This window comes from Simochromis diagramma, unplaced genomic scaffold (genome assembly GCF_900408965.1).
Source record: "Simochromis diagramma unplaced genomic scaffold, fSimDia1.1 OVJJ01000402.1, whole genome shotgun sequence".
In the NCBI taxonomy this organism is placed as follows: domain Eukaryota; kingdom Metazoa; phylum Chordata; class Actinopteri; order Cichliformes; family Cichlidae; genus Simochromis; species Simochromis diagramma.
Genome location: NW_024386972.1, coordinates 2,939,024 through 2,962,652, shown reverse-complemented (window position 1 = coordinate 2,962,652; position 23,629 = coordinate 2,939,024). Strand labels below are relative to the sequence as shown.

The 23,629-nt window shown below is 40.7% G+C and overlaps 3 protein-coding genes and 1 long non-coding RNA gene across 9 annotated transcripts; 1 reads left to right on the top strand and 3 right to left on the bottom strand.

The window, feature by feature from the left end:
• Nucleotides 1–4,723: 4,723 nt before the first annotated feature.
• Nucleotides 4,724–9,738, bottom strand: dcakd (dephospho-CoA kinase domain containing). The gene is made up of 5 exons (XM_040039018.1): nucleotides 9,442–9,738; nucleotides 8,167–8,278; nucleotides 7,525–7,728; nucleotides 6,215–6,302; nucleotides 4,724–5,988 (listed from the first exon to the last, which is right to left on the bottom strand). Exons 2-5 carry the CDS (start codon nucleotides 8,276–8,278, stop codon nucleotides 5,703–5,705), a joined length of 690 nt encoding a protein of 229 aa, XP_039894952.1. The 5' UTR covers nucleotides 9,442–9,738; the 3' UTR covers nucleotides 4,724–5,702.
• A 101-nt stretch (nucleotides 9,739–9,839) lies between these two features.
• On the bottom strand, nucleotides 9,840–13,423 carry pus3 (pseudouridylate synthase 3). Of its 2 annotated transcripts, none has more exons than XM_040039012.1 (7): nucleotides 13,265–13,423; nucleotides 12,554–12,968; nucleotides 12,110–12,390; nucleotides 11,849–12,032; nucleotides 11,548–11,657; nucleotides 11,295–11,467; nucleotides 9,840–10,242 (listed from the first exon to the last, which is right to left on the bottom strand). In XM_040039012.1, the coding sequence occupies exons 2-7, from the start codon at nucleotides 12,962–12,964 to the stop codon at nucleotides 9,998–10,000; spliced, it is 1,404 nt and encodes a 467-aa protein (XP_039894946.1). In that variant the 5' UTR covers nucleotides 12,965–12,968; nucleotides 13,265–13,423; the 3' UTR covers nucleotides 9,840–9,997. The 2 variants fall into 2 exon arrangements, with proteins under 2 accessions (XP_039894946.1, XP_039894945.1); XM_040039011.1 differs by having other exon boundaries at nucleotides 12,554–12,965; nucleotides 13,265–13,422.
• Nucleotides 13,424–14,992: 1,569 nt separating this feature from the next.
• LOC120738012 lies at nucleotides 14,993–16,829 on the top strand. The gene is made up of 3 exons (XR_005696887.1): nucleotides 14,993–15,068; nucleotides 15,524–15,563; nucleotides 16,486–16,829. It is a non-coding gene; the product is annotated as an uncharacterized LOC120738012 (long non-coding RNA).
• LOC120738010 (CD63 antigen-like) lies at nucleotides 15,525–23,475 on the bottom strand. Of its 5 annotated transcripts, none has more exons than XM_040039017.1 (8): nucleotides 23,360–23,475; nucleotides 20,028–21,493; nucleotides 18,449–18,637; nucleotides 18,256–18,330; nucleotides 17,994–18,098; nucleotides 16,828–16,965; nucleotides 16,660–16,743; nucleotides 15,525–16,168 (listed from the first exon to the last, which is right to left on the bottom strand). In XM_040039017.1, the coding sequence occupies exons 2-8, from the start codon at nucleotides 20,082–20,084 to the stop codon at nucleotides 16,097–16,099; spliced, it is 720 nt and encodes a 239-aa protein (XP_039894951.1). In that variant the 5' UTR covers nucleotides 20,085–21,493; nucleotides 23,360–23,475; the 3' UTR covers nucleotides 15,525–16,096. The 5 variants fall into 5 exon arrangements, with proteins under 5 accessions (XP_039894951.1, XP_039894949.1, XP_039894947.1 ...); XM_040039015.1 differs by lacking the exon at nucleotides 23,360–23,475 and having other exon boundaries at nucleotides 20,028–21,231; nucleotides 21,352–23,062; XM_040039013.1 differs by lacking the exon at nucleotides 23,360–23,475 and adding an exon at nucleotides 21,692–23,062.
• Nucleotides 23,476–23,629: the final 154 nt, after the last annotated feature.

Below are 23,629 nucleotides of genomic sequence, written 5' to 3'. Positions count from 1 at the left end.
GCTTGAGGCTTCAGAATTTGGACTCTGAAAACCAGTGGGTGGTTTTGGCAACGGCCACAACATCTTTTCCATGTCCAATGCTGAGAAAGTTGGGACGCTGTGTAAAATTTGTTACATAATTGTAAATTTAAATACAAACAGGATGCAATGTTTTGCAAATGTCATATACTCATATTTTATTCACAATAGAACATATTGAACGTATATGAAAATAAATGTACCATTTAGAGTAAAATATGAGTTCATTTTGAATTTAATGGCAGCAACACAACTAAAAGAAAGATGGGAAACGGCAACAAAGGTCTGGAAAAACGAGTCTTCCTCACAAGAAACAGCTAGAGGGACACTTTGCAACTAATTAAGTCAACTGGCAACAGGTCAGAAACATGACTGGGTGTAAAAAAAGAAAACTGAAAAAATGGGGAAATTTTTTTTGAATAGTCAAAATTCATAGTTTTTTTTCTCAAAATTAAGAATTTCACAAACACAGATGTGACTATAAAATAGCTTTTCAGAATCACAATATGGCTAGAATTAATAATAACAATGTGCAATGTTACTTAACTTATAAGAAAGTGGTAAGCAGGATAAAAAAGCATAACACAGGATGGAGGACGGACAGAGAGTGCATGCACAGAATCATCATGTTGCATTATAGTAGATTTGTATATATGGATGAAACCCCTCGTGCCAGTAATTCGTCGCGAGAACGTGACAACATGCAAAGCTTCCCCCGCTTCCCCCATCGTCATGCTTGATGTGGGGACTGTCCGCTGTGTCAGTGACTCAATACCAACGGCCTTGTTCCCTCATGGCCCTGACTGAGCCAGGCTAACGCGCAGGGACAGGTTGAGTCATGTGGCTGGAGACGCTCCGCTGGCGTGCTGCCTGTCTCTTCACCTCACCGCGATCTCGTGGATGCAGCCTGACAACAGGCTGCGTAAGCGCTGCGAGTGGGCCTTTCCTCAATATGACACTAGATGCCAGGGTTCAAGAACGCTGCAGCCGTTACGGTTTCTCAGGCCAGTTCTTTCTACCCGTTGGTGTCGAACTACATTTGCGCCTTTTGCAGTTAAGCAAGAGTGGAAGCAGCACTGGCTTTGTGGGTTTCCCAGATTCACTTTTTTGTCACGCTGCATTTTATCATCATCAAATCATCAGTTGATTCTTGGTATAGTTTTAAAAGGAAAATCTATTTATGATGTTTGATGTCATGTTCCAAGGATATTTATTGCTGTTTTTGGTTTCTCCTGCTTTCAGTGTTAGCCCATCTCTCTCTCTCTCTCTGTGTTAGTTATTTGCCTCCTGTTTTTCTTTGTGCATTTCTTTTCTCATGTCTCACTTTGGTTTTACTTCCAGGTTTTGTTCTGTTCCCTCCTTTATGAAAATCTGACTTGATTAGTTTTATCTGCGACTGATCGTTTCCACACCTTCTTCTCACCTGACCACCAATCACCCCTTTGTATGCGCACATAATCCTTTGGCTTCTGCAGTTTTATTTCTTTTGAGATTTTGTTAATTTAGCCTGCCTGAGTAGTCTGCTTTTAGCATTATTTTTTCCAGAAGCCATATCACAGAGAGCTTGAAAGAAACTACAATATTTTTCCCTTGATTCATAACACCGCTAACAACAGTTTCCTTCTGCCTGGCAGCTCCGTATCCAACATCTTCTGTCCAGTATAGCCGCTACCTCTCCTCCGCACATGTCAACATCATCTCAGCCTTGCCTCTTTAACTTTGTCTCCAAACTGATCAACCTGAGCCGTCCCTTTGATACGTATTTATCTTCTCCATCCTTCATGCCTCCTGTCTTTTTATTAGTACCATTGCCTCCAAACCAAACATCATAACAGGTCTTACTACCGCCTTGTAAAGCTCGTCTCCACCCACTCCACCCTGCGCTCTCTTGCAGACTCTCTGTTGCTTTGGATGATTGACTTCAGGTACTTACACTCATCCACCTTCACTACCTCATCTCTCGCAGCTTCACTGCTACACCCGTCTCTCTCTCATTCACACGCGTATTTTGTCTTGCTTCTAAAAATATAGATGAGCATATAACAGCATCATAACAATGACTGCCAAGGATGTTACTGAACCTGTTCTTCTGAAACCTGTCAGGTATTTAGTCCAAGAAATTCATTTAGTTTTTAAATTGCTTTCAGCTTTCAGTCCCAGTTTGGTGGGGGAAGCAAACTGCTTGGTTGGGTTTAGGAAAAGATAATAGTTGGGGTTAAAATAAACCTTCTCAACAGCATTAAACATGTCCTAGATAGCCTGTCTGGTAGAAAACACTCAAGCATCTTTATTAGGCTTTTTTCAAAAATTAGTTTAGACATTCAATTAACCAGAGTTTTAGTCGAGTTTAGTGCAAAGCTGTTTCTCTTGTTTGCCTTTGCCCGAGCTGTTCTGCCTCCCCTTGCGGCAATATGCGAGGAGAATGATGAAAAACCACTCAGACAGGAGATTTCAAAATGTCGACACACTATGGTGCCATGGGCCAACTCTCTGAACACGATGGTGAGATTTAAAAGTCTTTACCCCCTGCCATTAGAAAATTATTTGCTCTGCTCCTGGAAAGGACCCACAACGCACAATAAAGCAGCAGGAAGTGCCTGGATCCATGCACTTTTACAAAGTGAATCATAGCAACTTAAGACTTTCGCCCCGTAGCTTGACACTTTCAGAATTAAACCCAATTTATATTCACGCCACCCTTTTCCGCCTGGAGCATTCACACTCGCTGGTACAGATATAGTCTTCCCTCCACCCTCTACATCTGGCCTCTGTGTCGGAGAAAGGGACTGAGAAAAGACACACTTGGAAATCTCTGGTGAACAGCTGGCTGCCCAGTAAAGCATGTTACCCCCAACTGGATCATGATGAAGCCAAGTTTTTAAAAAATAAAGCATCCTAAAATAGATGTTGCTTCTTTGTCATGGCTCTGACTAATAGAGAACCTCAGCCTGACTAGGACACGGTCATTGTGTTTTATCGTATGAACAAAATGCAGGTGTGAGCGTGTGCATTGTGTACTTTGCATATGCGAATGTGTGGCCATGCAGCCTTTATTTCGCTGCCCCCGCGTGCTGCAGCCTGAGTCACTTTGCATTAATTCTGCAATGGCTTGACGAAAACAAAAAGCAGACCAGTACAGGCTTTGGATGGAGCCAAGTGAGCCATGCAGGCTTGTGGGACCTCATTGCCAGGATGATGTCACCACACCTGCCTGTGGGCCTGAATTATGTGAACAGCAGCAAGGACATCACGGCTGTCCAATAGGGTCATTATTTCTTCTCCTGAAGACCTGTCACCAACGCGTTTCCTGTGGGATTTCTTTTACATGAGGAATGCCAATGTCAAAGTGTCCGGCCAAAGAAATGCGATTAAACGATGATCAATTTAAGTACAGTCAATGGGATTTATATTCATTACTGCAGAGGCTTGGGCAGCAAGGATTAGTCACTCAGTTTTGTACAATCATACAAATTTTGATTGGTTAAAAAGAAATTCCTGTTTCTGGTATCACATATCTGATTTAATGTTTTGATTTGATACACATGTTGATGGTCTTCGCCACACACACACACACATATTTAATTCTTTATGTGTGTGTAGAAAAACCCGGCTCATGAGGAAGTTTTCAAGGATCTCCCTGATTCTGTCATAATGATGTCATCAGAGTTATCCCCCTGTCAGGCTTACGGGAAGTGTAGGGACATTTTTGATGTCACAGCTGTTTGCTTTTACATTGTTATGTCACGCCACTCAGGAACGCCTATTCTCTTGTGTTGCTTGGGCCTAATTGCTAATGAGGCGTGAATAAAGGCATGCCTGAGGCTGATTTTAAGGAGACAACACCTTTTGCCTTTATGCTCTTTTGGATACCAACGTTTTACCTTTGCTTAGTGAATAATTTAAAATAAAAACCACTTTTGAACCTAAATATTTCACAAACTACTGACCTACTGAGATTTCGCCACACAGAAGTAAGAGGAAAATGGTTGGACTGGAGAAGGACTACAGAAACATAACAATATCAGGTCCCACTCCTGTCAGCTAAGAACAAAAAACTGAGGCTACAGTTTGCACAGACTTGCTAAAATTGGACAATAGAGGGTTGGAAAAATATTGTCAGTCAGAATTTGGTGTAAACATAAAAAAAATAATCCATCCTGCCCTGTATAAGTACTTCTGGCTGCTGCAGGCGATGTTATACTGTGAACAGTATTTCTTGGCACACTTTGGGCCTCTTGAAGCCAACTGAGCATTGTTTCAGTGCCTCAGCCTAATTATTGCTGCTGACCATTTCACCAGTTTATGACCACAGGGTACCCACCATTGAATTGAACTGAATCTGCTGCTATCAGGATAGCGAGTCAAGTCACAAAACTTCAAACTGGTTTCTTATTCACTGTACTCAAGTGGTCTCCACAGTCTCCAGAGCTCCTTTGGGATGTGGTGGAACAGTAGATTCACATCACAGATGTACAGCTGACAAACCTGCAGCAACTGTCTGATGCCATCATGGACCAAAATTTCTGAAGAATGCTTCCAGCAGCTTGTTGAATCTATGCTACAAAGAATTAAGGCAGTTCTGAAAGCAAGAGGGGGTCAAATCTAGCACTAGCAAGGCGTACCTAACAAAGTGACCAGTGAGTGTCTATTATTGGGGCCTAATTTAAAACATAATGAAGCAATGAAAACACAGTGACAGACAGCATCTGATACCAGCTACTTTAAAACAGAGGTGCTGGATCGTTTTTATTTAACTTAAGCATATTAGATTACAAATGTATTATTTTAGTTGAAAGGTGCAAAGAAAAAAAAATCCCACACTCCGTATTTACAGAGGAGAACTTCAAGTGTAAGAAAATACAGTGATAAATAGCAAATCTGTTACTGTTCCCATTAAAAATGGATTGTCAAATACATTCTCTCATAAATCTTCATATCACAATCTTTACATATTCTGCGTCACATTATTCCGATTTAACCATTTATTTCTATGACATGTATAATAGTTTAAAACATACCCAGCACTGGGGACAGAAGTAGAGAGAGGTGGCGTCCAATTAATATGCTTGCTTTAGGGACATTCACCATTGTTACTTGTTCCTTTGCTCTCTTAATGTCTCTACAGATTAAAAAGTAAAACAGTAAAACATTTCAAAAACTGGATAATCTAATATGGTGTAAAAGGTGTAACAAAATAAAATCTCTTAGTTTTCAATAATCTTTCTGGACTTCTTGTTTTTTTAAGGTTAGTTATGTTTAGCATGCGCTGCTACACAAAAATGAAGATTTACCAGCAATTTAAGCTCCGCTCTTCCGTCACAGCTGAGAAAATCCCTCTCGTAAATGAGCAAAGATGTAGGAGCTGTACAGCAAGTGAGGCTTGACTGTGTCGCCTTCATATAATTGTTTCTCTCTGAGTGAAACCAACACAAATTGCACAGAGAAGCCTTTCACACTAAACCACATTTGCCAGTGCAAGTTTTGTCAGTAATGTAAGTCCGTGTTAACTGTCAGCAGAGCACGCCATACGGCTGCGCTGTAGTGGTAGGTGCTGTGAAACTAATTTCACAGTAAATTGCATCGATACCGCCGACCTGCTTTTTGCCCGTTTCTATTCACACCCTCATATTTGACCACTTCTTGGACTAAAAACCTCCCGCCCTCACTCATCTTTCTTTCCTCTGTTAGGACAAAAGTATCTTTGCAGCATAGAGCAGCAGCCCACCAAAACCTGCAGTGGCAACAATAGCAATGACCCTGACTAGGAGGAAGTCCATAGAGTCCTCTAGCTTTGTGTGGAGCCGCAGGACCTGCCGGTGGGTGTCCTCCCGGCCGCCTGAATTCTCAATAACATGATTGGCCAAGCCACGCTTTTCATTGAGCGGCATTTGCGCGGCCACACGCTGCTCAGCCTGCTCCTGGGTCAGGCTGTCCCTCTGCATCAAGCGCGAAAGCTGAGTGGCAGGGTCACTGAAAGGGAACAGACGATGGAGGTTATTTATGGTGCATTCATTGTGCCTTGTTAAAAAAGGTCCACTGGCAGTGAATCACATCAACAGGAAGCAGAAAAAGCTGCTTTTAAAGGCCACTTACTGTCAAAACAAACAAAAATGTTTAACGACTTCAAAAATTAATACTGTTAACAGCCCCAAAACGAGACTCTAAGGTAACAGGAAAAAATCAGCAGTGTGCTTACCAGTAAACTACAACAGTGTGGTTCAGAAACCGAGTGAGCCGCCTGGTTTCAAAAAGAAGCGGCACATCCAGAACCACGTAGCGGTACCCTAGTGAGAGAGAAAGAAGTCAACATTACAGACTGTATGTAAAAGATGGACATAGTTATAGGTTTGACAAGTGAAACTACTTTGGAGACGCTTTGAACCGTGGCAATATTATTTTATCTTCAATCAGAGCCTCTGATTGAAGAAAAACAACAGTCGTCTTCTTTCATCACTAAAAACTTTATGAGCTCAATCGTTAGCTTCACATCTTATTGGATATAACAGTAAATCGAATAAGAGCAGGCTCTGTATTATTGTTGGGTCTTTACTTTACAATGTAAAGGGCTTTGAGGCAACTGTTGTTGTGATTTGGTAAATACAATTGCATTAAAAAACTGAAATTGAAAATATATGACTGACAATCTGCTACAGTGCGAGAACACCAGGGTTTCAATAACCATCCGGTGAAGTCACTGCGTCTACTGTGTTAATATAGCAGGTCTTTTCAAGCCTTACTGACCAAAGAGCTTAAGGTGCCCAAGCAGTCACACAGCACTCTTAATACTAAGCTACTGTGTAGAAGGCAACAGTAGCTATTGAGTGTTTAACCTCCATATTTTTCCCATAGTATAGTTTTATCTTTGTTTTTAAAATCGGCCACTCTGCTGCCAGTACACTTAACCTTGTGTTAATCTGGCTCCATGTGACAACAGTGTTTACAACTATGACCCTTCAAGTAACAATAAGAGACAAAGAAAAGAACAAAAACCATGAGAGTATTGCTATAAACACAAAGTTTTATGGGTGCAAACAGCAACGTTAAGTTAAGGCGCCAACTTGTTTCTTTCTTGTTTTTTATTACGAGCCTGACAAAAGTGAGAGTGAATTTCTTATGTTAGATAAATGCCTGCAGTGCAAGACATATGGACATGTGTTCATAAGTTCATGCATTTTAATCATAACCTCCATGTGCCCCAGTCTGCACAACATATAGGTGTGATGGCACTGCTTTAAGATCATATAACAAGTGATGTTTGTGAAGTTTATTTAAAGGCATGTGTGATGCCTTGAGACGCTGATAACTGAATGCACCGAGAGAGTGACATGGGTGTCTTACTGAATTCATTTTAATCATAATGTTCAAACATCTCATACATTTGACTTGCAAATAGCAGAAAGTTTGGTCTCGCCTCTTGCGCCACCTACACTGCAAAACAGCCTTGGCTCAAATACAGCAGATAATCGTCCCTTTTTCCTTTTATGCCAAACACGATTCCTCCCTCACCTCTGAGAAAGTAGAAGAGGATCTCTTTGAGCATTGCTTTATGAATCTCTGGGTGGGTGATGGAGTTTAGCAGCTTCCTCTTCTCCTCGCTGGCGAAGATGATTTGGCCCAGCTTCTGCCTGTCGATGTCGCCGTTCTCGAGCAGGATCCCTGGCCCAAAGTGGTGCACGATGCAGGAATAGGCACGTGTGCGCTGCTCAACAACTGCGGACAACAAAAGGAAGCTTGAATGAGTTAAACAGTGTAACAGGTTCAAAATTAAAGTAAATTTATTTATGACCAGTAATCCAGCTGGTCATAAAAAATAGAGGCTGAGATGATATTCGGAACAGACTTGTCACCGAGTGTAATGGAATAATTTGCCTAATGCCTTATATTTCCCCTACATGCAGCTGTGCACTCTTCACCTAGTTCTGTGACCTTTCTATCTTCGCTGTCTAACTAAAACATCATCCCTGCAGTCAGCAGAGACATCCTTCATGATTCATGCTCTCTCTGCAAGCGCTCGTCCTAATGAGCCGGGGTTATCTGAGAGAGTGCCGCCTGAAGATGGCTTCAGCTCGATGACACCTCTGACCAGTATTTCATGTTGAATTTGTGTTCGCCGTGTCAACAGTTTGCAGGGGAGAGATAGCCACCTACCTTTCCTGGCCACGACATCGGCATCAATAATGGGGCATCCAAGCTCCCGCAGCATTGAAGACACTGTGCTTTTCCCAGAGGCAATGCCTCCTGTCAGTCCCACCAGGTACATCTTTAAGCAAACAAACACAAAAATGCATGAAGGCAAAGTAAGTAAAGTAGTTACACTAGCGATGCACTGATATGGCCCTGTTTACAGCTGTGGGCCTATCAGAGAATAAGATGACATTTACTTATAGCAGTGGACGATGTTTATCTGCCATGTCACATTAACGTTGCACTGACTTAATGTTCAAAGATAGTCTGATTAAGGCTTTAAAAAGCTACTTATTACAAACAGCACGAACTGGAGAATAAACGCAAAGAATAAATAAAATAAATGAATAAATAAACATTGGTATTTACCCAGAGTCCCAAAATAACACATTTACGGTCATCGTTTTTATGGCTTATGGAATAAAAGGGCCAGTTTGGGTATAACACAATTTCTGACACAGTAAGAAATTCTAGAAAGTCCATAAATGTTATGAGTAAACAAATAGTACTGTGCCACCCCTCACTTCTATTTTTTTTAGTAAAATGAAAGGTTTTTAGGCAATCTTTCTTCTAACTTCTTTAAGTAGTCTCCAGGGATAGTTCTCCAGGCCTCTTGAAGGACATTCAAAGCTCTACTTTACATGTGGGCTGCGTTTTGCTCCGTTTTCTATGAAAATGATCCTACACTGTTTCGATCATGTTGAAGGGGCTCCGGGGAGCCCAATCCATGACTGATACTGTTCCTACTCGTGTGTGTTTTTTCTATCCAGTTATGCTTTCACTGTATTGACGGTGTGTTTGTGATCATTCTCATGTTGAAAAATGAAGCCAATGCCAAACAAGAGGAGACTTTTGCACTCTACAGTAACTTTTACATGTTAATAAACATATAAAAATAGTTATTACAATCTTTATAACCAAATAACAGATATTTAATTACTCTGAAATATCTTTAACTTCTCATTTTAAAGGTTTTGAAGTTCCACAACACGCCCCCTGCTGTGGAATTAGGTGAACTACACTCTCCATATAGTACCCGGCTATGCAAAGTCAAACTGGTTTGACTGGTTCGAAAGTCAGCTTTGAGGTTATTCTCTATTAAACACCGGTCAAAAATAAAACCTTTAAAGAAACGACTCGGTCACGATTTAACACGGCAGAGAGCGGCTTCTTGTTAGTATCAGGTTGGTTTGACACAGCGATTAAAACAAACTCATGTCAGGGGAATTTTAGCTTTACCTTGTCAGAGAGAGTGTCCTTAAACCGGCTGGATATACAGCGGGAGTCCCGGCAGAGCAGAAGCACTAGAGGGGGGGAGCTGTTGCGTTACACAACAACAACCAGGGCTGCTAACAGGCTAACACAGGTGTTAAATCAGGTCAGAAGGAGCTCAAACAACAACGACGCCATTTTTACCGGGTCCAGCTCAACACGAAACCCAACAAATGAGCTGGAGACAGCGGTGCTGCTGGAAACTGCCCTCCTTTACAGTTCACCTGTATTCTACTCACTGCTAACAACCTAGCTGCTAAGCCTGACAGGCGCTACCTCTTAATTAACCCGACATCTCATATTTCTATTAGCGTTGGTTCCGCCTAGCTTTAGTTCCCCGTCAAGCAAAACTCAGCGAGTCCAGCTTTCTCCAAAATGTGTTTATTTTAAAGCAAAACACGCACCAGCATGAGTCAAAGATATCCGTGCGCTGTTTGTAGTAAATAAAATGAAAATTAAACATTTATGGTTGAAAATTACTACAAAATACATCTTGCAAGTCCTTTCTTAAGTTTAAAGAAAATTAATCTTCTTTTGAATCCATATTTTGTTTTGGCGTCTCTGAAGAAATGTTTGAATGTTTAGATCTTTTTCCCCTGTGGATCATTTCGCCTCCATTCTCCCCTTCTTCGCGCTCCAGTCTGCCTCTTTTCACGAAATGATTTATCCTCGACTCGAGGCTCTCGCAGCACGGGCGCTCCAGGAGCGGCCGGTAATTTCTCTGCCTGCTGCCTTCTACCAGCCAGCAGTGGTTGGAGGACACAGCTCCTGTGGATGAAGAGCAGTGAGATAGTTTGTACAATGTTTTTTCACAGCAGGCATTTTGACTCATGTCAAAGCAGATAACTGGCTGGCCCAACTAGGTGCATTCCTAGATCATAAAAAAAAAAAAAAAATAAAAAAATACTCTGACATCCTAGAAATACAGGTACATCCACTTCATTAGGTACAACTGGTTGTTAGCACAAATATCTAATCGGCTAATCACAATGGAGCAAATCATATTTAGACAGATTCAAGACGCCCTGACGTTTAAACAGAGCATCAGAAGCGGGAACACTGTAGTTGGTGGCAGATGAGCTGGACTGAGTTTTTAAGAAACAATTACTTTACTGGGATTTTCCAGTAGAAGTAGTCAAACCTTGAAGCAGATGGGCTACAGCAGCAGAAGCCCACACCAAGTGCCACTCCTCTCAGATAAGAACAGGAAACTGAGGGTACATTTTACATGGTGTCACCAAAACTGTACAATAGAAGATTAGATTAATGTTGTCTGATTTGATGGGTCTCGATTTCTGCTGCAACATTTGGATGTTTGGATAAGAATTTGGTGTAAACACATAAAAGCATGGATCCATCCTGCCTTCTATCAATGGTTCACACCGGTGACAGTGTCATAGTGTGGAGGATCTTTTCTAGGTACACTTTCATCTTCTTCTGATGGTTACTTCCAGCAGGATAACACAAGAATTATGACAGTTGTGAAGGTAAAAGGAACATGTACCTAATAAAGTGGCCTGTAAGCTCATATCCACACACAAAACAACCGAAATGAGATGCAGAAATCATGTATAACAAACACATGTAGACACAAAATATCCCAAACGTGACTCGATATTATCATTGTGACACTAAACAATCAGAAATGCATAAAACAGCAAAATTTAGGCAAAAAAAGAGAATAGAAATATGTACACAAATGACAAAATTTTAAAAATACAGTAAATAACCACAAAACAACTAAAATTATGCAAAACATAACTTGAGAGAAACTATTTAAATGCCTTAAAAATCTTCACTTCTCTTATCCAGCTTCTCACCTCGGTCTTCCAAGCCCTGGATCATCCCCTGCAGGACGTGGGCCTTCACCGTGCTCTGGGTCCAGTGCTGCTGCAGTGCAGCCAGGACAAAGCCCCCCTCTTCACTCTCCTGCGTCCAGCTCAGGCCTTCAAAGTGGCAGTTGTACAGCACCAAAGGGTAGTCTACTGCCATGCTGAAGATGACACAGATTCATATGATAAATATATTATTTTTATTTGAATATTTTAACCACTTCTACAGCAGTCAGTTCACCTGTACTGGGGCTTCCTGGGGGTATTCTCCACATCCAGGAGCTGATTGATTATATCCGCGGCTTCCAGCTTCTGTCCAATCAACAGAAGCACAGCCATCATGCACCGTACCTGCAGCACATAAAAGGAAATAACCAAAAAATCACTACATACCACCAAACCATTCAACCTTAAACTCCATGAGATGCTGCATCTGACATCCTCTGATCCGGTTTCTCTAAATCTAAACTTTCACATTAAAAAATGTTTGCAAGAGATGAAGGGTAAAGGGAAAGCAGTGTAGAGTAACTCTCTCCTGGTACCTGGTGGTAAAGGAAGGCTAATCCTTTGATCTCAAATATGAAGAGGTCATACTGGTCTGTGCTGGAGGCATGCTGAGGCTGCGCAGGCTTGACTGTGGCTGATAAGATGGTCCTCTCGAACTGCAGGACACCGTTGCCCACGTCCATTTTACACAGGTTCCTGAAGTCATGAGTCCCCTCATATCTGCCGGAAGCAAGGAGGTTGTCAAATAAGGGCTAAGTTTTAAAGGTGTGTTTACCTTTTATGTGTTCTCCACCCACCTTTTAGCAGCTTCCGCCATCAGCACCACATCCAGAGATCCTCGGGGGAAGTAGTAGCGGTACGTGCGGGACTGACAGTCGAAGCGTGCGCTGAAACCCTCCACTACTGGTGCCCAGTCCAAGACCCTGATGTCCTGCGGCAGGACTCTGTTCAGCATCTTCACGTATGGAAGCTCAGATGTGGCAGAAGAAGCGGCTTTGGTACTGACGTCAACATTTTCAGGCAGTGTGATGCCCAAACCGGCACAAAACTGCGTGGAGCGCAAGTCGATGGTTATGACCTGCGGGGGAAAAAATTAACCACATGAAAAACTATTAATAGTATTAAGGTACAGAGTCTTTTCAGGTTAAAATGGAGGTCGATGATAAGCTGTGGTAACTCATAAAGGGGGCATCCGACAGAAGGAGGATATGAGTAAAAAATATGTATCTCTGCTAACTCACTTGGGAAAAAGCACTGACTCCTTTATCAGTGCGCCCACAGCGGTGGTAATTGGAAGTCTGGCGGTCCTGGATCAGCCGAGTCTTTAGCAGGGCTTCAAAGAGTCTGGCCTCCACAGTGTTGTCTGTGTTCTCCTGGACTGCAAACCCCTGATAGGCCCACCCCAGGTAAGCCAGCCGCAGAGCCACATGGCGCCGGGGGTGTGCAGAGAAGTCAAAAGGACGATCTTTTCCTGCTTTCTTTCTCTCCTTTTTGCTGCTGCCAGTGTTCCCATCAGATTTACAGTCTTCATTAAGGGATGGACTGGATGACATTTCAACATCTCCAGTTTCACTGCTCTCTTTCAGCTGGGACCTGAGCTTCTCCAGCTCAGCCTCCAGCTCCTTTATCCGCTGGATTAAAACATCTGACATGCTGCTTGGAAGAAAGAACAAAGGAAAGAACATTTATTTAAAAATTTACTTAAATAACTCTACAAATAATCAGCCCAGCTTATATTCAATGAAGCCTACGTAATCATCTCCTCTTAGTTTAATTCATGTCAAAGTTTCTTTAAGGGTTTTTTTTTGGTCAACTGTACTACAACTGGGATTATTTTTATAAAGTGAACTGAACGCTACACAGCCTGCTAGCTAGTGAACGAAGTTAGATACGAGGGATTTAGTGGGATTAACGAGGCCGTAAATTACATTACAGTTAATCTGTGTTTTTACCTGTATTTTCAGCCTCAATGTTTTCGATTATTCTGCTCCTCTGTTAGTTTTGTTTCTGGCTGTCGGGATCACGCATGCTACTCTCCCCGCTGATAAATTTATCGGGAGGCGGACGGATTTTGCCAACGGACACATTTCCCCCCTTCACGGGATTTCTGGGAAATGTAGTTTAGTTGCTTAAATTGTCGCCAGCCGATGACTGCCATACTTAGCAGTTATTTTTATACTCCCCATGAGCGAACATACCATAATATGGGTAAAAAAAACAGGCCAGAGTTTATTTCTAAAAGCTTGTCTTACACTATTAACCGCCTGTATCTATTACAGGAAACTATTATATGTATTCAAGGTAATGGATTTTTACTTTTTCCATCCCTAGCCTTTTCTTAGCCTAAAGTGCCATGTCCTCAATCATCTTTGTTCAGCTTACGTTTAAGTTGTAAAAATGAAAATAATTTGACATTTTTCATTACTGTGGCATGGCTTTCTTTATATTATTATATACCAAATTTTGTTTTTGCTATTATTACATTTATAATGTTTAAGTCTTTGAAGTAGGTTGTGGCACTGAATTGCCTGTACCCAAACCTACTCTAAATAGGGCCCCCTGGAGTCACCTGATATACAGCAGATTTTATTTGTTTGTTTGTTTGTTTTGAAATTCAATTAATCTCAATTTTTATGAGTATAGAGCCAAATCACAACAACAGTCACCTTAAGGCGGTTTATAATTTAAGGTGAAGACCCTTAAATAATAAAGAAAAGACCCCAAACAATCAACAAAGGCTATGATGACCCCCTATGAACAATTACTTGGTGACAGTGGGAAGGAAAAACTCAGTTTTAACAAGATCACGGCTCAGGGAGGGACAGCTATCTGCCTGCTAAATGGTTGAGTGTTTGAGGATGACAGGACAACCATTCGAGCTATTATAGTTTTGTATATTTTTTAATAGTTTGTGTTAGTTTTAGTCTTTTTAATTAAAAGTGTATGGATCACACATGCCAGGTACGATTTAGTAAAATCAGTACAGGTATTACAATAAAAACACATAACTTTTTGAAAGCATTTGAATCACATTCTTGTAGACATCCGCACCTTGGAAATCATCTACCAGACTTGTATTAGCCTTTTTCACCCCATGTTTCAGATGAAAGATGACACAGTACTTTAATTCACAGTGACTGAGAAGCTCCTACAAAGGAACCATGCGAAATTTTCTATTTTCCTGTCCAATGCACCTTCCTCGTGATTCCTGGTTTTTTGTTTGTTTGTTTTTTGTCAGGTCAGGAGAACAGGAGTTCAAACACCAGAGGGGCGGGCATATGGCAGTTATGCCTATAAAGGGATCCACAGCACCAACACTTGTCTTTAGACATCACAAAGAGGTGAAAAAACACACAAAAAAAAACCCTGAAACTGAGCTGAAAGTGTGTTTCTTTCCTCCAGCTGTTTGTGAGAGTCTTTTCATTTATTTTGTATAGCAGTAGCTTCACAGGGTAAGTGGCACAGCAGTGCTGTCAGGCACAACTGTTAATTATTCCAGATGCAGAGACAGAATTGGTCAGGCTCTTGCATTAAATCACAGTCTGCTCTTTTCTACCTGTCCGATTACACATTAAATGGCATGTAATCACAGTTTGGTGTTTGTCTGCTGTGTCGCAAATAGTTTTTCAGGATGGCTACCAAACTAATCTGCCCTCTCTGCTCATTAAAGGGCCAATTCACCCAAAAACAAAACAAACAAATAAAGACTGTCCATCCATAGAACTGGATCTAAAGTTTGGAAACGCTGATTCAGCTGTGAGTCATGGCCCTGGGTCAGTCGACCTTGTGTTTTGAATTTATGGTCTCTCATTTATTATATATTATGCGATCCCAACATTGCGTAATATTTACGTATATTATTTCTGGTAGTAATCCTCGTAGTGTGTTTAGTCTTGTTCTCTATTCTAAATTCCTTTAGAGTTTATGTGTCTCTTATTTTTTTTCTTCCTCCTGTGTCAAGTTTCTTGTGAAGTTCATTTATATGTCTGTGTCCACCCTGTGTAATTATCACTTCCTATTTTACTTACTTACTAGGTGTGTTCTGTTTGCTTTTCTTTTAATTTTGCATCCTTGTCTTGTCGACTGTGATTCGGTTCACCGTGTTTTGTTCTCACCAACTGTCTCCACTGACCCGAATCACTATCCTGTGTATATACTGTCTCAGTCTCCCTTTGTCAGAGTGTCAGTCATCTTCCTCTCTTGTCTCCCAGCTCCTGTATGCCCTAGCCCTAATTCCCAGTTTAGATTCCGGTAAGTTGAAGCTTTCAGTTTTCCTTTTGTATTTTATGCTTCATTTTGTATTTTGGTTCTTAGCCTGAATAAATGTTTCACTATTAGCTCACCACCATCTGCCTCTATGTTTTCTCCTCACAAACGTCGCAATTTATGACAAACTAGCGCACTTAATTCTCGTTTTTTTAAAGACATTAGACATATAGCCTGTAAAATCATTCAACCCTGGAAAAGAACAGTCAAAAATATAACTAAAAGCCTAAAATGAAAGAATTCATGCCCATGATGAGTGTATGTAACCTTCTAATCACAACACACGTTTTTAATTGTTAAAAGCTAATTAAACAACACCACAAAACCCCAATGCGATCACATGTTTAATAATTGTGTGCATAGCAAGCATGAATGTTAATTTAAAATAGATTTTTTCACCACTATAGCAGATCAATTTCTCTTTGTTAGATACCAGCTGCAATTATAGCAATTATGTAGATAATATTTTTTTCTAGACACAGTCGAGCATCCAGAGATAATAGAGCAGTGATGATGCATTAGCTGATGTTTTCGTAGTTCTTTCGCTTAATGTCCAGACACAAGCACACCCCGACTAATACTCCAAAAACCTGCAACAGGGAAAAGGTCAGAAGTTACTGGCAGCAAATGAACTCAATGGCACACCCAACAGGTTATTTTCTTGTTCTGGAAAAAAGTAATTTTTTCTTCATTTCATCACCTGAGGCAGTCAGGATGAGACAGGCTTTATTATCATTCAAGTTATCCTCTGCTATTTAAATATTCTTTACAATGTCTGCTACTGCTAGAAACTAAATTACTAAATTAATCCAGTATACATGTTTTTATTTTTATGTAGAGACATTTGGGGTATCTTTAGATGTTTGACATTTCTGATTTTTCTTTGTCTTTTTTCCACCTAAAACAGATTAAAATTAACCTTTTGGGCTCACACTGGCTCCTGCACAGTTAATCAGTAGGTAAGTGTACTGGATTGGCATTTAAAATGATCATTTCTTACAGTAATATGACATTTACTCTTGCAATGTGAGCATTTTGCTTCACAGTTAAATGTGAGCAAGGGGAAATTGCAGAAGCTTACCTCCGTGACTCCAAGAGCAATGCAGACAGCGCCGACCCACACCAGATTTTTCAACAGGAAGACACTGATTGCCCAAAGGCAGCCCTGAGGAGGATCGCACGGTCATAAAATACAGTATTTGTTTGCAGAAAATAGATGAAAATTGCTTGAAATGATTTCCTGTCAGACCTTTTTATGTGCCTTCTCCTTGTCCTGTCCACAGCCCTCACTCTTCACCACGCAGCAGGAATCTGGCACGGCGTCGTGCTTTTCCCAGCCCGCGCTCTGGGACCAGTCGGCATAGCTGTCCGCACCACAACACTTGAACTGTAATGATAACGACACTGTGATAGTGAAGCACCAAAGCTGTATCAATCACTGGTTGTGACTATTTGTGGTTCACGATAAATATTCTTCAAGTGTTGCTTTGTAGAAAGTCAGTTTGTCTACTTAACTACTAATTTTCACACAGATGCTGAAGGCGTGTTATTTACACTTACTAGCCACTTTATTAGGTACACCTTGCTAGCATTAGGTTGGGCCTCCTTTTACCTTCAGAGTTGCCTTAATTCTTTATGGTACAGATTCATGCTGAGATGTAAGCCTTCAAACTTAAACTCCCTAAGTAATTCCAGCATTTTTCTCATTGCTGGTCTTTGTTAATTACCCTCTCACTCTTTGCAGATTGTCTTCACACTCTTATATTAAAGTTAGTCATCTTAATTTGACTGTAAACAAGAGCACTCAGATAGAGCAACTCCATCCGAGTAGCAGGGGCAATACTAAACCTTTGATGTTTTATGATGTTTTTATTACAACATGCTGATGTCAGCCTGCTTTTATAACGACCATATAATATCCATAAAAAATTTGTGAGTAATATAAAATTTTTACTGATTTTCACATTTGGGGTGACCTCGGCCTTGACCTTTTTCTGTTTTTCACCTAAATTAAACCAGCTTTTGCTGTTAATGGCATCCAGCAATGCACAAAATCTGAGCATGTCGTGTTGAAAACTGTGGACATTAGAACGTGGGTACACTGTGGGTCACAATGACATGGAGATGTTCAGCAATGATACTCATTTGGTACTAAGAGGGTGAAGAAAGTATCTTCTGCTGCATTAAACCACCAAGAGCTTGAATCATTGATACAATGCAGGATGGAGCCACGCTTTCATGTTTACACCAGATTCTGACCTTACCATCTGAATGTTGCAGCAGAAATTTAAAGCAGGCATCATTTTCCCATCAAGAGAGGAAATGAAGAGTCCCTATAAGGGGTTTTTGCACTTCCTCCAATCCATCAGGTGTTTCTCAAAAATATAGAACATTACAGTAGGCTCTGCGTGTCACCTTTTCCTGAATTTTGTCAATTGCATGTCTCCTCTCAGGGCTGTAGTCGTTAATCACTTCCTGTGCTTTGGCGTTGACACCATTAGCCATCTGCAGAAGGGCGGCCTACAGAGAAAATCAGATAAAATAACCAGAACAGACACTAGAACTTAGATATATTTTAAGTAATGCTACTGATATTATGACTGGAGAACCACTGCTAATGGCAAAATTTGACCTTGATCTCAAGTAGTTCCTTTCTGGTGCGATTTTAATGTCTTACCCTACTGCGAAATATGTAAAAGGCGGCTCCTGTGAGGACCTCCAAGAGGATGATCACTATCAGGATGCAGATGAACTATAGATAAAGAAAGTGAACGCTGTTAGAGATCTCCAGAACATCTCCAGTGCTCATTAAAAAAAGCTTTTGGAAAGAATCGCCACTTAATCACATTTAATTTCATTACAGTACTTACACAAGCAACCATAGATGAACTATTAAAGAATGCACCAATGTGGCCCAAGAGGGATACGAAGGCTATGATGACCCCCACTGCAATGAGGACTATAGCAATTTTAGACAAGTTGCTCCCTGTGAAGGTGCCGATATCTGAATACGTCGAGTACTGCAGCACTCCTATAGTGATGAGGGCAACCCCAGACAGCTGAAAAAAAGAAGTTTAACAGCAGGACAGCAATGTAGTGATTTACATGGAAACACTAAATTAAAAGAGGGTGATTTTGTTCATTCCTGTCAATACGACCTCATTTCAATATAAACTTACCTGTCCCTATGTTAAAAAGTAAAAGCAATTTTGAGACTCCAGCAAATGAAGTAAACTTGGAACAGTGGTGAACTTTCCCAGGAGTGGCCGTCCTACCAAGATTACTCCAAGAGTTCATCGACGACTCATCCAGGAGGTCACAAAAGACCCCAGAACAACATTTAAAGACCTGTAGGCTTCACTTATATTAGCTGAGCTCAAGGTTCACGATTCAATAATAACAAAGAGACTGGGTAAAAATGGCATTCATGGAAGAAAACCACAGCTGACCACAGAGAACAGAAGAAGCACAAAGGCTCGTCTAACATTTGGCAGAAAATCTGGGTAAATATTCGGTGGATGGAAAAGACATAAGCTAAACTTTCTGGAAGGTTTGAGTCCCATTACATCTGACATAAAAATAACACAACAGTTTATTTAAAAAAAACATCACACAAGCAGTCAAACATGGTGGTGGTCTGTGATGGTCTGGGGCTTTGTTGCTACTTCAGGACCTGGACGAGAAAATCCTGAAGGAGAATTTCTGGCCATCAGTTTGTGCCCTGAAGCTCAAGAGCACTCGTGTTAGTATATGTTATTTTGTCCTTTATAATCATACAACCATTGCCTGTTATTGGATTTTTGCCCTTTGACAGCTTTGTAATTGGATTGTGTGCTCTCACTGACTGCCTACCAGTGTGTGACATCCTCATCTTCAGCGTAACACTGCGTTATTTGCATTTCATAAAATTTGAATGTGTGTATTGCTGGCACAAAAAGTTATCAACCTTAATAATAGATCTCAAAAGTATGACATTTTTCTTGAAATATTTTTAAAATAGATATATTTCATAAAGGTTACTCTGTGTGGGTTACACGTCATGCACCAGTTAGTATTTAGGGCATAAAATTTCTGGAGCGTGCACAGGACACCGTGCAGGTTTATCTGGCGATGATACTGATTAGCTTCTAAATTTGTTAAAGTTCCCTTTGCTCAGCTCAGCTGCTACAACCCCACAAGACGGCTTAATATGAGTGTGTTTTGGAAATTTGGAAGGGCAAATCAAGTCTCTTGTTGCATGTGTATCTTCCCTTGGATAATCTGGCGCGCAGTCAAAGTTTCCTGGACTTCTAAAAAGATATGAGTGATTCAATTTTGGCTTTATTCTTTCGTTACCTCTACTACTCCTGCTCTTTATTGATTCTAATCTTTCCATGATATCACCAATCAGTGCTGTCAATCATCACTTCTCATCAAAATTAGATAGAATAGATTTGCTCTATTACTCACCAAGAAGAGCGTGTTGAAGAAAATGAAACAACACTTGATGCCGAAGACACTGCACATTTTGAGGTGGTCTGAGCAAATAATAAATAAGTGAATCCAGAAGGTTGCAGACTTCCCTCAATCCAAATACAGGTCAAGTCAGGGTGAATAGAGTGCAATTCAGTGGCGAGTGTGTCATATGACCCTATGGAAATGAACCGGCAGCCCGATAGCTTTCAAGTTGATGTAGGTATCTTTTGAATGCATCAAGCCCGTCTTTGCATAGAGGCGTCACACATCAGTGAATACAAACTGCGCCGTAATATACGGTCATTTAAATACTGGGAATTTCACTCGACAAACAATCTATAAATCTAAAAGGTCGCCCCCAAATATGAAGATGTTTTGTCTTTTTAAACATTTATGTGGCAGATGTTTGCAGATGTTCTGCCTCTCTTTGTAGGTGTTTTGGGACCTTCAGGTGAAGTGCAGGATCGTCTGTAACCAGTCTTCAAAGCTCTTTGATCTCTGTAGATTATTTAGATTTTATTGTGACTATTTTGTCTCATTTTGATCATTTTCTGTATGCGGTGTGTTTTGTAGTTCACAATCATAATCCATACATATCCCCTGCAATGTAGACACTGCAGTGTGAATATTATTGAAGCAGATCAATTTTCATGACTAGTATGTTTAAAATAACATGCCATAACACTAAACACTAAACAAAAAGGTGCAATTTAAGTGTTTGTTTCTGTATTCTTATTAAAATCCCAATTAAAAGAAACAAACTTTTACCACAACAATTTTTCTAAATGTGGGAATATTTTTATTCAGTATTATTCTTTTAATTTTGTTAAAGTCCAGATACAGATAAATAAAATCTGCATTTTTGTCTCAAAAAATATATATAAAAATTTAGTTTTCTGTCTTAACTCTGAGCAACTGTGATTATCTGATCTTGCTTCTTCAGGGCTCCTTCCTTCTGTTTGCGGACCAAGCTCTTTCTCACAGCTTCCCCACCAACACGTGGATCACGGGCCGCCTGGCTCGATTCACAGTGACCTCGAAATGAGAGGCAGAGATGCTTGTTGCACACTGCCAGAGTTCTCTTTGTTTCTCACATCTTTTTGTATTATTTTCCTTCTTCCTTCCTCTTTCGTTCTTCTTTGATGTTTGCTCTTTTCCCTCTCCTGCTTTCTCAGAGCTCAGGTCAGACTGCCTCGACCTGCGAAGAACAATGCTGCATCATATTTTTCTGTTTTTCCCTTTAACCACCGGATTGCAGGCTCTTTGAACGTCTGTCTAAAGGTTTCCTTCAAGAAGCAGTAATCATTAGAGAACTAACAGAGGGTTGGCTGTCAGTCAGGAGGCAGGTTTATCTGTTGCATCACAAGTCATTTGTGTTCACTCATGCCTGTGGTTTTGTCTGCCTTCTTCTCATCACCGAGTCTCTGTCCGTGGAGCCTTATCTGCTTGTTCTTATTTGCCTGCAGGATAAAGAAGAATATTTGAGATTACTTGAGTGAAGTCTGCTTCAGTGCTGATAGTTTAGCAAAGCAGTCAATTTTTATGACTTGAAAAAGTTAAACCCAGGACTTGGATGAACTTAAATATTCTCACGGATGGATCTTAAACACCAGCGAATTTAGTTTTTCAGTAAAGTAAACAATGGCAGATTTTATCACCTCTGCAGTGCGAGGCATATAGCCACAGGGGGGCTCCATTTCCAACCATTTAACTGTAATAACACTGACATTCACTAATATTTGGACTTCCATTGCTTCGATGTCACAGAGTGATGGAGAGATGGAGTCTGCATGTCTCTGAAGGAGTTTGTGGGAACAGAACGCAAAATGATTACAACATAGTCTGCATGTCTTTGAAGGACGTCATGAGAACAGGAAGAAAAATCATTACCATAGATGGAGTAGTCAGTCAGGGACGGAGAACATCGTCCTTCCTTCTCTTTGCTTTTCCTGTTTTGAATTCCAGGGCACTTCGTCAAAAGCTTATGTGACTTCCGCTTGATAAGAATCATTAGTCAGGAATGAGCTTGGACTCTAAGGCTGTGCTGTCTTGGATATTAATGAATATTAATGAAAAATTAATGAATATACATAAGTTGTTGGAGAAAGACACACTTTCTTTTAGTTTTGCCTCTGTGTGGATAATAAAAGTTAAGACTTTCTCAAGATGAAGGACAATGTTGCAGCCCAAGAGTTGCTCAAGGCAACAACATTCTTCAATGCCCAAGTCAGTCACCTGATCTCAACCCAGCAGAGCATGTGTTTCAGTTATTAAACACACAACTGAATGCATGAAGACTCACAACCAAGCAGCAGCTGAAGGTGGCTGCAGTAAAGGCCTGGCATCTACATACATTTTAAGATATTGTAAGAATTGTAAAACTGATGCATTGCATTCCAGTACCTGCCCTTTGTCACCATCAGTACCCTGTTAATCATTCATGGGTCTGCTCCATCAATCTGTATGCTTTGAGCAGTGGAGATTTGTCCGCAGTCTGATGTAAACTGTGTGCCTCAGCCATATGGGAACACTTACAAATACCAGCCCATGTAATCGTTTCCTTACATTCTTGCACGGAGGAAGAAAAACACATTATAGGGGTTTGTTTGATGCATGTCGATAGGCTGTTGCTCAACCTGTTGTTGGTGTTGAATGCAAGGCAGAAGAAGAATTTGTTGCTTGTTCTGATAATCATTCAGCCACAATTAGGTCAGCATCAACCGGTTTACATAACCGGTTTTATGTGAGCACATAACAGCTCTTGATGATGTACAGTAGAGATCAGGTCCCTATAGCGCTATAAAATCTGCAGCAGTAGCAGCACTGCACATGCACAATTATGTATCAGTATTTGGGTCATCTAGATGGGTTCATAAGGTTTTTGCACTTACATAAGAATATTACTTTTTTATGGAAATTGTATTAATATCTACTATAATATGAATCATTTTTGGTCTCAGAATTTTAAATTAAACACAAGTATAGGTTAGTACCCTCAATAATAAGATACACTTTCATAGTAGTATCAGAAAGAAAAGAAAGCCCTGAAGGCATTTAAACGAGCTTCACATGGCCGTAAGGTAGACCAGAGAAAACCAGTCTATAGCTGGCAACTGTTCAACAATAGAGAAATGAAAGCACACCTTGGAGACACACCCAACCAGCAGCTTTCCCATATAGAATTAAAGGTGTCTCATTTACAAGTGGTGCTCAGCGTGGTCACATGGTCACCCGTCTCTACTTTCTGTAAAAGAAAGTCAACCCCACAAACCCACAGTTACAGAGATTCACTTCAGTGACATGTTTCAATGTTGTGTGCTGCTCACCCGAGTGAATGCACAGTAGAAAAAGCTGTCCTACTGGCTCTTCTTGATTCCTGCGGGGGCTCTGGCGGTGTGGCTCCGCGGGGAAATATAAGAGAGTAAAATCACTCAAGGAAGTTGACTGTGGGAACTATACTCATGGTTTGAGAAGAAATACTATTTATATTCATGCAGGTAAGTGTTTTTTTACTCTCCTTTGGTGTGTGTTGCTTTTAATCCTCACCTTATTGCGTTCTTTTTCTCTTCGGCTTGATTGTTTTCTTCCTCCCACAC